This window comes from Ornithodoros turicata, chromosome 4, assembly GCF_037126465.1.
Source record: "Ornithodoros turicata isolate Travis chromosome 4, ASM3712646v1, whole genome shotgun sequence".
Lineage (NCBI taxonomy): Eukaryota > Metazoa > Arthropoda > Arachnida > Ixodida > Argasidae > Ornithodoros > Ornithodoros turicata.
This window is the reverse complement of record NC_088204.1, coordinates 63,238,511-63,255,840: the sequence shown is the minus strand read 5'-3', so window position 1 is coordinate 63,255,840 and position 17,330 is coordinate 63,238,511. Positions and strand designations below refer to the sequence as shown.

The following is a 17,330-nucleotide window of genomic DNA, read 5'->3' as shown; positions in this document are numbered from 1 at the left end:
TATTTCAGCAGATAGCAGCGAATTCTCTTACAACTGAACTTTTTGGCTCGGTGACAACTGTGTGACAAGTGACAACTTTTTGGCTCAGTGCAGTACGAAACATCGGTCTGTGAGTCTTGTTTTGCGATCACAACAACCTTGTTTACAAGATAGAAAATTGAGCGCTATTCTTGTTGGTATTGAATGTAACTTGATGATATTGAGGCTGCTGAGGCCAGCACTGGTACAGGGTCACATATAGTAGGCACACTCGTAACACTATATAATTCCAGAATGGATGATAGCTTTGTCGTTGGGTCTCTTGAGTCTGGTACAGCTCTGGTCAACCTTAATAATAACGCTGGAAAAAAATTCTGTCTCATTTCCGAGCACGATAACAGCCACCCTCGAGGCACTGGGGGAATGCCAAGTGAACAAAATCCTTGCGTTAAACTGACAGAATAACTTTGTTCAATGCAGATTTCCTCATGGCTCCAAGGGCTGCTGTAATTGCGCTCGGGAACGAGACCACATTTTTTTCCAGTGTTATTATTAAGGTCGACCGGAGCTGTACCAGGGGAACTTCAAAAGCTTAGCACCGCACAGCTCTGGTGCCTGAAAATTCCTGCTTTCAGGGGTATAGGATAAAAAGAGAACCAAAAAGGCATGAGGGTACAAAAGCGGCACTGAGGGTACAGTTCCTGTGGTCAGCCATTACTAGTTTAGGCTGCCAAGGGGAACGTCGGACAAAGTCGTCGTTGGACGTCCGACGTCCCCCTTGGCAGCCTAAACTAGTAATGGCACACCAACTACCCCAACTTAGCACTTTGGCTCGTGGTCAGCTTTGTATTGAAATGGTTTTGAAAGTGCAGAGCTATATTTTACATATTTTGTTTCCTAAAGTACATTGCAGTGCAAATAATATACATTCCATCGGGCCCTGTTCCTTTGCTCTGGAAGCTGACCACTCCTTGCTGAATCAAATTTTTCTAAACACATCAGGAGGCTCTGTACGCCAGGCGAATGACAGCCACCACCTTTCCTGTATGGTTCTGACTCTGCTATGTACTCAACGTCATTGACATGCACGGAAGACAAATTAATGACGCATACTTGCAAGAAAGTAGAAGTGAGAAAGAGAGAAATTCTGCCTCCCGAGATTACGAGTGCTCCCATATCATACCACATATCACGAACATTGTCTTTTGTGTCCCTTTGCAGTTTTCGTGTATGTTGGAGGGTCCTAATATAATTGAGATTAATCAATATCCAAATCCTTCAGTTGTAGGTAGGACTACAAAGGAACTGATAGACATTTGAAGGAGGTAACAATGACGTGATAAACTTAATTGGTCGTCTCCAATGGAGAATCCTGGTCGATGTAGGATGTCCATGGGTGTTCCCGGGATTTTTTCTGGGGGGGGGGGGGGGGGGGGGCAAAGTGCTTCAATGGGGCAGAGCGCCCCTTATCTCTTTTCCTGGAGATGGACGCTGCGGAATGTGGGAGGTGAGGTGAATAAAGAGTGCATGATTTCCTCAACTAACCTTGAAGCGCCGGGTTGGGGCGGGGGGGCACACCCCTTGCCCCTTTCCGTACGCCCATACATTTGGCAGTTGGCACGTGGCACAGTTGTGTCGCAAAGATCGCGTGAGCACGTAGGTCTTGAGACCAGTCACTCAATCTATTTGGGTCATTGGGTTCCGTGGTTGAACTTTTACTGGTGTAATGGCGAAAAAACGCAAGAAACGGAAGAATAGACATGCATAGCTCAGTTTTTGGAAGTATTTAGAAGATAAAATCTACTGAGGATGAAACATATATTTAAAAGAATTTATAGCGGGCGACGGAGTGCTGTGCAGGGCGTGCAGAGTTTCAAACTTCCCGCCCTTCTCGCTAATCATAGCTGGATTACAGTACACTGTAGCTGGATAGCTGGATGGATGGATACTGTGGCTTTTCCCTTTGGAGCGGGGGTAGCTTGCGCCACCTAGCCTAGAATTACTGAGATGAAATTACTTGGATATCACATCGAGAAAAAACGATGCGCCCTCCAGCCTGCGTGAACGCGCGGCGCAACTGAGCAACAAAGATCAAGATCAGTGGCATCAGTGGCAACCACTGATCAGTGGTGGCAACACTGGCAACAACTGAACAGTGGCGCCCTCATAGCCGCGGCGACAATAAATTTTTCATTCTAGTCTATGCGGTCCCTTGGAACCAAAACGTGTGTTTGTTGTTTCGCTAGCCCTAATAGTTTGTCCTGCTTTTGATCCTAAGTGCTACGTTAATCTGATTTTAAAGTTCGTTGAAAATGCCTCCCAGGGGTCGAGGTGAGTATTTTGCCATGTATTAACAACTTTTTAGCTCTTGGTAACTGGGAGCATCAGTGCACGATATGTTCTCACCGTTGGTCCTCAAAAATAATCTCGTTTCGTTGTGAAATCACATAGGAGAACCCGTTATACTTATCTCCTACTTGACATGGGTGTGATGGTGTTTCTAGAATACAAACGAAATCAAACGTATGACGAGATGAATGAGGCGAACCGCATGTATGATGCAATTTGACATTCCAGTGAGGTTCACGAATGTGGTGAGCCTGTATTGGCAAAGTGCCGTGTCACGGTAATAATATAATTGGAAATTAATCGCCCATGCGAAACGAATTGAAGTATGAGTCTCAATTATCGAGAGTCGTGCAAAAAGAACTGTCGTTTTGAAGTATATTGTGTGCGAAGTCGGCAGCTGGGAGAACTTTGCACTCCAACAGCAAAACCCTATGGGTTACCTTGAGGTGAACAGCAGTGATGCAGAAGCACGTTTAAAAGCTGTGATTTGTGAGCGGCGGATGCCTGCACGCAGACCAGTTACGGGTGTTGTACCGTTGCAAGTTTTAACTTTCTAGTTCATTATTATTATTATTATTTTTTCTGTCGCGGATTACGTCCAATGACAGCATATTGCTATGGAAAGTCACGTAATATGAAGTGATCAGTGGTGTGAATTCTGTTTCACTTTCTTGAAGGACGTGGTCGTGGAGGTGGTGGACACAAGGGCCAGAGGCGCCACTTCACCAACTTTGAAGAATTGGAGCACGAGAAGGAGAAGGAAGAGCGTAGCAGACAGTGGAGGGTAAAAACTGGCAATGATTCCACTCCTGCGCCACTTTGTGCCAAATGAGGTTTTCTGCACCACCCTGATAAACATCCACAGTAATGCGCCAAACTGCACCAAAACTAGCGACTAGGAATTGCAGATTGCACACTGTGATTGTAGAGTACTAGAAAGACAAGTTCCAAAGCACACCATTCGTTTTGGGATGGCAGTGCACATTATTTTCTTGCAACCACAAGGACACATACAGGATAGGATAATGCGTGGCTTCTAGAGGTCTGCGAATAGTGAAATTTTGGTTCGAATCCAATACGAGTGGAATATTTATTTTTTCAAATAATAACGAATTGAATACATCCGAATATTGCTGTGTGTACTACTACATAGAAAGCTGCGTCTTGAAAAATATCTTCTGTCAGCATTCACATAATCGATCAGCATAGCCGTTGTCATATTTGTGATGTATTCCAATAGCTGCTGCTATCCTTTGGGTGCAGGGAAACCATTCCACATGTAATGGCATTTTGGTTTATGGAGAACAAGAATTAACTTCAGTTGTAACGGTAAACTTGCATAACTTGGGAACAGGAAAAGAAGAAAAGAAGCAGCCAGAAAGACAGCCAGTTTTTCAGTGAACGTGCTTTTTCTTAGCAAATAATAATAATAGACATCGTGAAAAGAACAGGAAACTTGCATAATTCGCAGAAAATTGATTATATCTCATTCATAGCTTTCACTAACAAGTAGCCGCAAACTTACTTCATAACTCTTCTGCTTCTTTAGTGACTTTCCGCTGGCGGCTAGGGTTGACCAATCATCGTTACTTTGAACTTACACGACACTCTACTAGATTTTTGTGCCGCGTTATGTTAGCATTGCCAGTAATTGCTTTCAGGTTTCCTCTAGCTCTGAACCAAAATGCAAAAGAAATGCTGCCTAAAGCAGTACTTCCAAATACATGCTTGAAATGCCGCACATCATCACGACTGATTAGTTGCGTTTTGAGGTACAAAAATATGTTCCACTCTTTTGCGCTTGATATGCTGTTTAATCCTACAAGGGGGAATATTAGGGCATACCCTCGAGTCGTTTCATAATGCACCACGAAATAAGGAACACACGAAGTGTAATCTTCACTTGCCTACAGATCTATGCTCCAACTCCCCATTTTTATTGGATCGGATTCGTCCAAGTGTTGCACACATTACAACTGAAAATCCGTCAAATTTAGGCCTATACGCTGTGCAAGTGCATCTCTGCGCATGAGAGGAGGCAGTGAGAAGGAAGAGGGAGGGCACCGCCGTAGCCAATGGGGCTTCCCGAGTGGAGTAACCGGGAGAGGAGATATGCGCAGAACGCTCGGCTACTTGCAGAATGTATAGGAACCGAAACTGCCAGATGCATATGCCATTGCAGTGGGTGATTGATGACTCGAATAATTTAGGCTCGAATAATTCGAAGTATTTGACAAGATACTATACAAATCGACTGTCTAATACATGATTGCTGTATTCAGGCCGGATATCGAGTACTTCGAATATTCGCACAGCCCTAGTGGCTTCGTTCTGCCCGAAAATTGAGAGATTCATGTGAAATGCTTTCAATTTCGACCAGTGAACCTATTTTTTCGTCGCTGGCTAGGTAAGCACCGTAGTCAAATGTGAGCACAGGCTGACACAAAACATTGTCGGGAGCACTGCTGTCCCACAAAGTTCTCTCGCTTCGTAATCAGTGATCCACATGTGTGTGTGTGTGTGTGTGTGTATGTGCTGCTGAGAATCGTTTCCATGTGTAATCCCACACGATTTTATTTAAACGAGCACAGCTGTTACCAAGTGACACCAATAGACCTCTCCCTGTTTGTAAACAAATGACGTCATAGTGTTCGACAGCGCCACCAATTTGGTAGAGTTCAACTACTCTTGAAGCTAGGGGACGAATAAGGACGCACCCGAACGCCACGGTCTTGAGGAGATTACGATGGTCCCTGAAAGGGACACGACCTTCGGTCCTACTTTTTTTTCAGTAGGAGGCAGTGAAAAAAGTAGCTCATTCGTGAAACCCAGCCCTCCCCTTCCGATTTGTTTCGGTTTCAGTCTGTCTACCAACGTCATGATGATCTTTCTCAGGTAGAAGTCTATTAGCGCACTGTGCCCACTGGAAGGGAAATGGGAACGTTTCAGATTATGCAAGGCCAAACTAAAGCTTCATAGAAGAGACAGGGCACTGATCAAGCTGGTTCATGATCAAGGAGGTGAACCTGAGACAGGGATGAAGAGGCGACACAAACAAATTCTCAAACAAAGCAAAAAATTTTAATGTACCGATGCCCTATATATCCAAAAACCTCCGGAGAGGAGGAACAGGAAGTAAGGATGGCTTACTCACACAATTGCCACGTGCAGCAATCTCAACAGACTCCCTCAACAACCTTCGCCAAACACACTTTTCTTTACATAGTACCCTAGTTTCAGGGAAAACAGGTTTACAATTGTTGCATTCACGAAGGTGCTGGATAAGTTCACTTGATACCAGGCCCATGTAAAGCTTCATAGTAGTACTGCCACCAAACTCCTAAAAATTAAGGGCTCCAGTGTGCTCTGAAATGCAAATTTTGGTGCTCCAAAAATTGCTTTGTATTGTGGTTTGGGAGTAGTATCACCCCAGATTATATAATATGATTGTGTCACGATCACAGGCCCAAAGAGGAGAGGGAGATGAGAGCGGGTCCTCCAATGAAGGATCGGGGTCTGAATCTTCTGATGAAGAAGCGGCTCCAGTGGCTGCATCGGAGGGTACAACCGAAGAAGCACAGGTGAGGAAACAGGCTCTACTTCCTCTAGGTAGCCATTCGTAGAGAAGTGTAACATTTTTGGTTTTGGTGTGTGTCAAGCATTACACATTATGTTCTTGTGCTTGTGATGCAAACTTCACAATATTTTCAGGAAAATGACAAGGCTGCGCAATCTGCTGAGGTAATATGACATTGATATTAATGGGGTTATGACATGAGGTGGTTATTTCATCATGAACACATTGTATTGCGTGCCAGAGTATCGCAGTGAAAAGGTAGTACTGTGCGCGTTAATTCGAAATCGCTTAATTCGAACCGACGCTCGGGTTCTGGCTAAGCCATGTGTATTTCAATGGGGGAAAATGCCCTGTAACTCAAGCATATGAACGTGCGCGACAGTTTATTCGAATTAGATTGCCTGGCCATGCCCAACTGCGCATCGGCTCGGAAGTGCCGGTCCGCGTGCCATAGGCGCTCTGCTGGTGTGTCAGGAACACCTTTACGTATTAAAGGATGTAGTTTCGTATTGGGACCGCAGGCTTTTTTTAAAGAAAAAACAATAACAACAAAAATCAAACGCTTTTACGAAAAGAGCAACTAATTAGGAACGAAATTAAGCAGGATTGACTTTGTGTATTGTGTGAAACGTATAAAAATTAAATTTTATCGCCTGGTTCTGGAAGGCGATCCACCATCTTTACCGAGGACCTTCTGATCTTACCAGCGGCACAGTCTCATGCCCATACTGCCTAGTGCATGGCTGACCCAGACACCTCCCCAATCTGTAAAACCCCACCTGGACTAACCTGACTAAAGTGAGGTGATTTAGCCCAATTCGATCACCCTACCTTTTGCAAGATGGCAAGTTTAGAATCCGTTAGGATTTGTGTTGTAGTCTGTGAGTCTTGACCGAATTTCGGTGTCAAGCTTTGACATAAGAGGAGTAAGGTATCTGCTGTTCTTGGCTGCGTTCCAAAATGAACTCCAGAGAAGAGTGGAGTCACGTGACAGAGTTGTAACCCTTGGGTAGGTCGTGGAACGGGCACGTGTACGATTCTTAACATGGCGGCAGCAGGCGACAGTGACAATTGGGCCTCGGAACATCAGAACCTCTGTCCGCTGCTTCGCTTTAATGTGACGTTGTTGACTTCGGTATCGGGTCATCTGCGTGGGTTCGTAAAGCATTCATGCCACGGATTAGGGGTATTTACCGCACGTTCCGAGAAAGGGTAACGCTGTTCTCGTCTGCAGCTAGCTCTAAAACGCGCAGAAACATGTTTCGACCTTCACATGCAACGATCTGATGTGTGTTGTATGTATGGTTCCGTGCATGTTGTTCTGAAGAAAACATTTAGGTCGCAAAATCCGCACTGGAACTTTCCTTCGTCCTCTATGATGCTGCCGAGACGAGCAGCAGCAAATGCAGACGACCATAGATTTCAATTCAGACGACAGCTCTGACGTCACTACTCTTAGCTACTCCCGTCAGATAGGGAGTAGAGAGAGTTGATCTTGAGTAGTTACTCTAGAGTAGGCGACCTGCTTTTGGAACGGGGGTCGTAACGTCATCGAGTAAGTTTTGGAACGCAGAGAGTAGCTACTCTCTACTCTCGGGTCGACCTGAGTGAGTTCTGGAACGCAGCCATTATTGGCTGTTGTAAGCATGTGGCCTCTTCTGTGGCCACCTGCTTCCCACGATGTCACAGCTCATTGAGCCTCGGAAATTGCGGTGCTAAATTTCATCTTCTCTATTACCCCCCTCTGCTGTAAGGCTCACGACACTGGTTTCACATCGATGCACCACATGTTACGTTTATCTTGGACGACTGGGGACACTACTACCGTTTTATGTGGAAATAGATAGTTGAAAATTATAATTCATTGGCTTTTTACGATGATGAAAACTAATTTACATCACTTTCAAGATGAGTCTTTTGATCGGGTCATTTTTCAACGCTCAATTTGAGGCGCCCCTGTTTTCCTTTCCTCTGTATGCGGGGGAGGGTAAACTATGTTGCAGCGGGGGCAGATTGCATGAGGACGGATTGCTGCGAAGCGTTTTCTCTCTCCCGTGTACCGAGGAAAGGAAAACGGAAGCGCATCTAATTGAGCATCGAGAAATGACCACCAGATCGCCTTATTTCCAGGCCCTTTCCTCACGCTAGAACTGTCTCGAGTTTTGTTCTGAAAACGGTAACGTTACTAGTGACCCCAAGGGATTCGATGTTCTCATTGGGTCAGTCTCTTATCTTCGATAATTAAAAAGTTAATTAACGAAAGTTAATTAATGCGTCGACACAGAAGCTTGCCTGTGCCTTCTCAAGGTGGGCCTTTAGGCGTAGAATACATTGCCATTTGTTAAAATAGAGAAAAGTAATTTTTGTCTTTTTAAAAATTACCTATAGTTAGCATTTTTTAAAATTCTTCACAGAATTTTTATTAAAAAGTTACGAGAGCAGCATAGATGTCATTTTTGCACTTGAGTTATACGGCCAGGCGGACATCCTCTGGAAGAGAGCATGTAACTATGAAATGACTAATTACCTAAAATTCATTAATTACTCACTCTTTAATTAGGGAATTTCGGGCAAAAGCGAGACAGCAGAACGGGAGACATTCCTTGCTGAAAGCCATTCTATCTTCTCCAAAAACCCAGAAGAGAGCGCGTGCCATGAAATATCCGCCGCTGAATTTCGGTATGCAAATAAGTAAAAACCAAAAAAGTGTGCCTCAGGAGCCCATCACCTTCCCCGACAGTGGCTTATCTGGGCAGCAGAGCAGCACCTACTCCAATCATCTTCATCGCTCCAAATCACGTTGCCCTCTGACGTGGAATGAGTGCTGTGCTCCCTGCTTGTCTGGTTGCCACAGTATCGGTTAATTTGCGTATCAAAATTCGGGGATTGACATTTTAACGCATGTGTGTGTTTCAGGATTTTTTAAACGTGGAAAATGGCTTTCGACGGGGATAGTCTCTCATCTTGCTATCTCGCTTTTGCCCAAAATTCACTAATTAAAGAGTTAGTTAATGAATTTCGCGTAATTAGCCACCTTGTAGTTGCATACTTTGCACGGCTGTAGAACTCTGTTGCAAAAACGACATCTATGCTGTTCTCGTAGCTTTTTAATAAAAAAATCTGTAAAGGATAAAATAAACACGCTGTATATAAAAGCTGCATTGCTGCATTAGAAAATTGGTGCCAGAAACTCCAGTCTGAATTGCTCATTTCTCCAAAGCAATGGTGTCACTAGGGTATGCGTCACCCCCATGCACCTCCAGTGCACAGTTCTTCTATTCTGCAATTTCATTTGGGAAGCCACAGTTGCGGACATAATTGCGATATGAATTACTGCTTCGTGCTGAGACCCTCCCATAGCCAAGAGTGTCGCTCTGACATGGCTGGCTATCTGTGATTGGCTACTGGCAATGAGCCATGAGTACCAGAGCAGTACTGACACAAACTTCTGGCGCCGTAGACGTTCTAGCGCCTGTAGTGGGCTGTAGAAGTAGTGAGAAGATAATTAGGGAAATTGTACATTCAATGCTGCAGTGAATTTTTTCCTCTGCTCTTTGAAATGTACATATGGCTTAAGAAGAAAAAAAAATCCATCCATGAATTGCAAAAACGAATTTGTTATACCTGAACTTTTCAAAAGTGAATAGAGTAAGGACCGTTTGGCCTTATGCTTTGGTCCTGGGCTTATAGGTGGAAGGTCTCAGTGATGCAGTTGATCAGCAAGTTGTAGCACATATATGTTGAAATGATTGAATGTATTAGGTATTCATCAGCACATCGATTCCAAGCGACAAAATGAACAAACGTTGTTGCTTCTGGCACCTTGGAAGGACTGCACCCAGTCGAGCTTGGTGGACTGCTAATACATTTTCTCTCTCCTTTTTTTTTTGCATGCAGGCTAAAGCAAAGGGTGTGGAGCATCTCATTGAGATAGAGAATCCTAACCGTGTTGAGAAGAAAGCAAAGAAAGTGGCGCAGATCAGTGAAAAAGACATGGAACAGGCCCCTCAACTATCTCGGAGGGAGAGGTGAGTTGGCGTGTGCTAGGACACGAAACACTCGCGTGAGTGTAAGATAACCACTACCCCATCGTCTCATAACCCACACATCCTCACCCCCAACATAACGGTACTGACAAAGTCAGCCTTTACCCAAACCAAAGCTAGAAAGGCGCTTCCACGTGTTTTCTTGTGCTATTCGGAGTCGCAGTGCAAATGTTTGTTATATTTGGAGCCAGCCGGTTCATTCCAATTTTATAGCCAGCTCCTTCGTTGCTGTGACGTCACTGCACGCTGTTTCTTATTACGTACTGTATTTACTTGCATAACTCTTGCCATCGCATGATTTGTGCACCCCTAGCTTGGCACGAAAAATGCAGAAAAAGAAACATTGTGTAATTTGCCCACATGCAGTTTTGATCCAGTGCCTCTCAGCGACAGCGGAGATTGGTTTCTGCTTGCCACGTGGTTTTCGCCACGCTGTCGGTGCTACCAAACCTACTGCCGTGCTTTTGTTCGGTTTATGCCGTGCGTTCGGATGATGGTCCAGTGATGCAGTGGAAGGTACCCTCACTCAGAAAGAAATGCTGGAAAAACATACTATGAATTGAGCCTGAAGTTTTTGGGAAATATTTTTTTCTAAATTGCGGGGTAAAAATCGGGTAAATAGACATGTGCACTAAATACATGCGAATTCGAGAGAAAAAACTTCCAGTATGCTAAATTCGGGGAGAAATCGGGGCTCAGTTACTCAAACTGACTTGTACAGGTTTGATACAAACGGTGATGTAACTGCATTTTTCTGCCAAACAAGTAAGGTAGTGCATTCCTACAGACATCCCCGTGAGGGCAATTTGCAGGGTAAAAATCGGGTTTCACCCTAAAGAGGCAACCTTCAATTTGGGGTGCAAATTTGGGGAACAATCAGGTAAAACCCTAAAACTTCAGGCTCTAACTATGAACTTACAACACAGTGTGACAAAGTCTGCTAATATAGCATGCTTTCGATTGTCAGTGCGACTCGCGGTGGCTTCCGGCAGTGTCACAGCGTCTCGCCATATTTCACTGGTAGGATGAGCGGGCCCGACATTTTAACCCTGAATGTGGGTTGGCAGATAGCTGTATGTCGATGCACAAACAAGTTTCGAAGAAGTATACACGTGGATGTGGCATATACTAATGGACGACACAGGTCTGGTGAGGACAACGGTGACGAATGTGCAGTCGTATTGCGATTAAAGGGTGGGCAGCGGACGCGATCGTTGCTCTCGGGAGGTTTAGACGACTCACGCTATCTAGTCAAGGGTGATGTTTTGTTGGACAAGTTCTAATGAAACGTGGTGCAAAGCTAGCTTCATCTTGGGGCTACATAAGTATCTCGGGGGTGTCTGCCAACCTGGGAAACTGGGAATTGTCGGAGAATTTTGGTACAGCCGGAAAAGTCGGGATTGTCAGGGAATTTGCAAAAAAAAAAGCAGCTGAAGTCGGGGAAAATTGTGGACAACCGCGAGTGCCGATCGGTGGCTGAGCGGCTAAGCTGCAGCAACGTCTCTGCGATTGCAGCAGTTCGCCGATACGACAAGCTCAGAGGCAGAAAAGTAGGGCAGCCTCATTAATACTCTATATGTGATCTGTTTTACGAGAGGTGCGCGGTATCAAAACGTAGCAGTAGGCTCCATGTTCCCTTTTTTGTTTGGTCAGGGAATTCGCTTGAAATATAGCAGGGTTGCGGAGTTGCCACTCCGGAGTTGGAATGATTCCGGAATCATTCCAGATTTAGCAGAGCCCGGAATGGAATGGAATGGCGGAAACTGTCCTGGGAATGGAACGGCCTGGGTGCCCCGGTGGCAGTTTTGGTTTCGACTTGCTGGTTTCTGCCCTCGCACCCTTTGCACCGCGCTTGCACACGGTCAACAGTGGAATAACCTTGTCTTTGTGCGTTTTCCGTGCTTGGTAATACAGTCAAACTCCTTTATAGCGAACACCTTTTTAACGAAAATACCACTACAGCAAATTTTTTTTGCGGTCCCGCCGGAGCCTATAGGTCCAATAAGAGACATCCTTTTTAACGAAAAAACCTTTACTGCGAATTTTTTTTGCTGTCCCCTGAGTTTCGTTGTAAACGAGTTTGACTGTATCAATCTCCTCTAGCACTGCTGTACGTGCCAGTATGGTTGCCGGTCCTTTTCTTTTATTGCGGGAATTAACAGAATGGAATTGGGTTGCCAAGCCATTCCAGGAGTGGGAAGTGACCGTACCTTTTTATTCCGAGGAATTGAAAGGAATGGAATAATCGCAAATCTCCGATCCTCTCAATAGAATTGGAACGGAATGGGAGACCCCATTTCGCAACCCTGAAATATATTCGGTGAAAACTTTGAAAAGTCGAGGAATTTGAAGGCTGCAATTTGGTAGACATCCTGTATCTTTGTTCTCGTTAAAAAACATGCAAACCCAATTCATTTTGTTTGTGCCATTTTATTTTATTCACATCATCGTTTGAAAAGATGATGAGTACCATTTTAAACGGGCCCAACTGCAGTCACAACAGTAGTGGTAGCAGACGTGTAGGTTGTGAAGCGGGCATACTTGTATGCCTTAGTAGGATTTGTTGCAGACCTATTACGTACACCGGTACTTCTCTAATGGGTCTGTCTGTGTTTTAACTTTAGGGAAGAGCTAGAGAAGCAGAAAGCTCGTCTACACTATCAAAAGATGCATGCTGCCGGCAAAACGGACGAGGCGAGGGCAGACTTGGCACGTCTGGCACTCATCCGCAAACAGAGGGAAGAGCAAGCAAAGCGGCGTGAAGAAGAAATGAAAGGTAAGGGTGTTCTCATAGAATTGCTCGAATAGGCTCGCATTATTCTGATTGCATAATATCTGTCTTGCATCTGTCATGACTGCTATTATAAAATAAAATTTTGATTCATAACTAGAAGTAGGAAGTGTTCTTCATAGGGCTGCACGAATGACCCTTCTAACGCCGAAGGAAATATGATGCGAAGAGTTACGCAGTTGTCAATCAATTTTTCGTGTCAGTCAAATATCTGTAGAGCCTGAAGTTTTAGGGTTTTACCCGATTCTTCCCCGAATTTGCACCCCGAATTGAAGGTTGCCTCTTTAGGGTGAAACCCGATTTTTGCCTGACAAATTGCCCTCACTTGGATGTCTGTAGGAATGCACTAACTTACTTGTTTGGCAGCAAATGCAGTTACATCACCGTTTGTACCAAACCACTACAGTTGCTTTGAGTGACTGAGCCCGATTTGCCCCCGAATTTAGCCTACTGGAAGTTTTTTCACCCGAATTCGCACGAATTTAGTGCACATGTTTATGTACCCGATTTTTACCCCCCGAATTTAGAAAAAAATATTTCCTGAAAACTTCAGGCTCTAAATATCGGTCAGCCGTTAATAGTATACAAGCAAAGTGAATATGAAGTAAGTACCGCAATTTCATGCGTATAAGCCGCACCGCAGATAAGCCGCGGGACCCGTCTTTGGGAACGTTTTGAAAAACTTCGGTCGGGGTAGTAGTGCGTCGGCATGGTGTACAACAAAGGAGGTCAATTCTAGTGTTCTACCAAGATCGGATTGTTCCCTTTTTGCATGTTTTTCATGGATCGACGGGTCAGTGGCCTTCCAGAAGACATGAGTCACTGTCACCACTTTCGTTAAAGCTGCTTGGGGAAAGCTACCAGTAAGGTCAATCTACCCGAATGTGGATGCAGCCCTCTTACGCATTGTTCATTTATTGGCAGGGCGGTGCTGTTTCAGAGGCACTGTCGGCCCTTTCGTTAAAACCGGCGTGTGGGGAAAATACATGGCCCTCTTTTGAATTGCAGTTTTATTTTGTCGTACGATTAAAGCCGTCAGAGACACGTAGCCAACACTCAAAACTTCCATTGTTTTAAAAAAGAAACAGCGGTAAAGTGGACGAGGGGACGTTCAATAACGAACAGAAGGAACGCATCCATTGATCTGGGGTAAGGCTGGTGTATCGTGCCCGCATCATCATCTTCATCACCCACTAGGGTGAACAAGAAAATAGGGGTTCGAGCTGGCAGCCGAGCGCTTGTATATCGCTCACTTCCCCCTGCGGGTCCCAATGCGGGTATACAGACAGCACTGCGGCTAGCCCAGATTAAATTCTTGTGGGTGCAGGTCACACACGCGCGGGTAATTTGCGGGTGCAAGTTTGCTTACCCGCACTCACCTCTAGTGATAACCATCATTTGAGTGCTTCATTTTTTTATTTTTTTTTATCTGTACAGCAAAAGAAGCAGAAAAGCAGGCCAAGGCAGAAACCATCAACCGAGCACTGGGAAAGAAGACATGACGGCAACACAAATGCTGTCCATTTGTCTTCTGTTTACTCCCTGCCTCAGAGGACGTTCTTGCAAGGGCCTCATTTTGCCTGACGTGTTACCTGCTTCAGTTCTTGCGTCGTGGACGTTTTGAGTGCTTCGAAAGACAGCAGGCCTGTGTGCCTGCTCCAACAGTGAAAACGATTGTCGACGTTTGCTGCGGTTCGCACTCGTGTATGTTTAATGAGAAAGCGGGTATAAATGATTGATGGAGGTACAAATAAAAAGTGCATGTAATGCTCCTTACGTATGCAACACTGCAACCCATATATGTTGTTTCTGAAAGGTGGTTTCAGGAGGCAAAAAAGGCACAAGTTAATGTGTTATTTTGCGTTCAAAGACATTTTGTCTTTTGTTTTACAACATACCTACATGGTTAGGTCTTTATTTAGGTTTTATCATGGTTAGGTTTTACAACATACCTACATGGTCTTTATTTCAGGTGTTGGACAGTACGGCAAAAATCTGGTGATATCGTGAGGAAAAGCAGATTTTTGGATGAAAAAGGAACGTGCTTCTTGGATTTCAGATGAACCAAAATGGCAAGCAGCTGCGCTCAATGCGCAGTGTTTACAGTTATCCAGTGCCCATATTGGTGCTTGAATTTGTGCCTTGGCAAGTTTGTGTTTTGGTTGCACTGTAAGTGACCATGATGCAAATTCAGGAGTAAAATGGGCGAACAACATTAAAGCATAGCACATTAAGTTTACAATGCACTGCTCTCTAAAAGCAGCTGACACATCCACAATCGTGACTAATGTAAAAGCTGTGGGCCTTGGACTTCACATTAGCCCTGTGAGGCAAGATCAAAATAGACAAAGTATGTTTTGCCTTCATTCATCGAACTGCATGTGCATTTTGTGCATAGAAGATGACTGGTGAGTGGATAAGGCGGTGATCGCGTTGGTTTTGCAATTGGGACACTTGGAGTTTTCTTTTTATCCTCTGTTTGGCTATTTGCAAATCTGATTACAGTAATTTTGTGTAGAGAGCACAATGTAAATTGATGTTCTGAGGCTGGAACACAGAAGAAATTTCCTTCTTTCATTGTGTAAACAAGGTTGTCAACAAACTTCTTTTACCAACTTTCCTTTGTTTTACTATAGAGCACTTTTCATTTTACTTTGATCAACAGTGACCACAGCAACATGCTGTGTGCAATGAATGGTCTGTTCTTAAAGCTATTGATTTTGGTCTCCAGGCCTGCACACAAACATCACAACATGTGGCACACGAATGTCAATCATCTTTAGAGAAGAGTACTTCATGGACATGGAAACTGAAATCTGGCAAAGGATCGTGGCTCTCTATAACTGCCTTTTCTTCATTTTGGATACTTTTGGCAAAGCTTTTGAAGCATAACATTCAGATGCTGTGACACAGTCCTCCATTTGTGCTCCTCTGCACCAAAATATCTGGGCGGATGGGATGGTCGCACGTGATTATATGGTTGGGGGAAATATTTGGCTCTGATAGGAAACTGACTAAAGTGAAGACTTCAAAGGATGGTAAAACTAGTCGACCAGAAGGCATGTTGACATTGCCTTCTTGGCTGCACGCATGTTAATTTATTCTACCAATATTGTTTCTGCAGGAAAGCATGATGTTCTTTGTACAACTTCAGCTTCCCCCTTGCATAAGTATCCTTTGGTGGCACAGGCAGCTATTGTTCTGAAAATACCAGCACTTACTAGTGTGGTTAAAATTGCTTGCCTATCTCGGCTATGACAAGAATGGCCAACCAAGATACATGACACCTCCCTCTTCTTTTGTTCTTGACTTATGCACAAGTTTTCCCGAGCACTTTTGCGATCTTGTGTGGTGGCAGAGGGTAATGTCATTGAGAGAGGAAACGGAAGTGAATGGAATAAAGCTTGGACAAATGCATGTTAACTTTTGCAACACAGAGCTGACTACTGATTGTGTAGCATTGCAAACCCATATAAAGGAACAGTGCAAGAACCACTGCGAACCAAGAACCAGTGCAATGCAAGAACCACATGTTGTGCACTGGCAAGTGAAATAAGGTGAACGCTCATTTGTAACAATCGTATATTGAATAAACAAAACTATACAGATGATACAATGTATACTCTGTATAAAATGTGCAGAGCTATTAAAGCTTCCCATGTGGAAGGGGGCCATTCCATTGCTTGCCAAGAACACTTGCCATCACTTCGAACCTGTCGCTGCCGAAGAACACCTCCGGTTTCGAGCCAGTGTGCACCACAATAGTGGGTGCTCCGAAAGCACCGTATTTCTCAACAGCCTCATCTGTTCGTTCCTTCAATGTGTTCTTTACCTTGTCATCACCCATCATAGCCATGGCTTCCTTCAGCTGTTGTTCGTTCAACCCCGCTGTGGCCCCTACTGCTGAGACACTGTCGTCTTCGGCGATGTCCTTGTGTTCTTCGTAAAGCCGCTTCCAGAACCCACGGGATGCTGGTACCAGGTACTCCGGAAACTTCATGTCGAGAGCTGTCAGAAATCGTTGCGGCTTTACCGTCGACTTCGTCATAATAAATTCCATAAGGAATGGAGGTGGCTTGAGTGGTATTTTGTAATATTGGGACAAACGTGCGAGATCTTTGAACATATAAATCGCCTTGTTCGGCACCATACCCGGAGGTCTGTTGCCAGCGGCCTTCATCACACCGCCGAGAAAAAACGGTCGTAACATCAGGTTCAGGTTCCACGGTTTTTCATAACGAAGTAGTGTTTCAAAGGCGATGTATGAGTAAGGCGAAATCACATCGTAAAAGAGTTCCACGGAAGTTTTAGTCAAGGCCATGAGGAATGTACGAGAGCAGGCAGCCTTGCCGCCTTGAAAACTAAGCGGAACAGATACTGACGGAACCCTTGGAGGTGTTAACGGTGTTGACACTTGTATGAGAACTGAGAAGTTGCATGCCCTTCGGACTTCGGAGCGGACGTTCTGCACTCTGCAGTTCGGAGCGAACTATTTATCACAGAGCGGCGGAGCAGCCAAGGCAACGCCTCCTCTATAAATTTATAGAGGAGGCGTTGGCCAAGGTCAAGGCTCAATGGCTCAATGCTC

The 17,330-nt window shown here is 44.7% G+C and overlaps 2 protein-coding genes across 3 annotated transcripts; one reads left to right on the top strand and one right to left on the bottom strand.

The window, feature by feature from the left end:
• The first annotated feature begins 2,130 nt into the window (after window positions 1-2,130).
• LOC135391676 (28 kDa heat- and acid-stable phosphoprotein-like) lies at window positions 2,131-14,527 on the top strand. 2 transcript variants are annotated; one of them, XM_064622014.1, is made up of 7 exons: window positions 2,134-2,310; window positions 3,006-3,112; window positions 5,793-5,909; window positions 6,040-6,069; window positions 9,803-9,933; window positions 12,576-12,727; window positions 14,180-14,527. In XM_064622014.1, the coding sequence occupies exons 1-7, from the start codon at window positions 2,292-2,294 to the stop codon at window positions 14,242-14,244; spliced, it is 621 nt and encodes a 206-aa protein (XP_064478084.1). In that variant the 5' UTR covers window positions 2,134-2,291; the 3' UTR covers window positions 14,245-14,527. The 2 variants fall into 2 exon arrangements, with proteins under 2 accessions (XP_064478085.1, XP_064478084.1); XM_064622015.1 differs by lacking the exon at window positions 6,040-6,069 and having other exon boundaries at window positions 2,131-2,310.
• A 1,779-nt stretch (window positions 14,528-16,306) lies between these two features.
• Window positions 16,307-17,300, bottom strand: LOC135391675 (glutathione S-transferase kappa 1-like). Its single transcript, XM_064622013.1, has one exon. The coding sequence runs from the start codon at window positions 17,061-17,063 to the stop codon at window positions 16,389-16,391; it is 675 nt and encodes a 224-aa protein (XP_064478083.1). The 5' UTR covers window positions 17,064-17,300; the 3' UTR covers window positions 16,307-16,388.
• Between the last annotated feature and the right edge of the window lie 30 nt (window positions 17,301-17,330).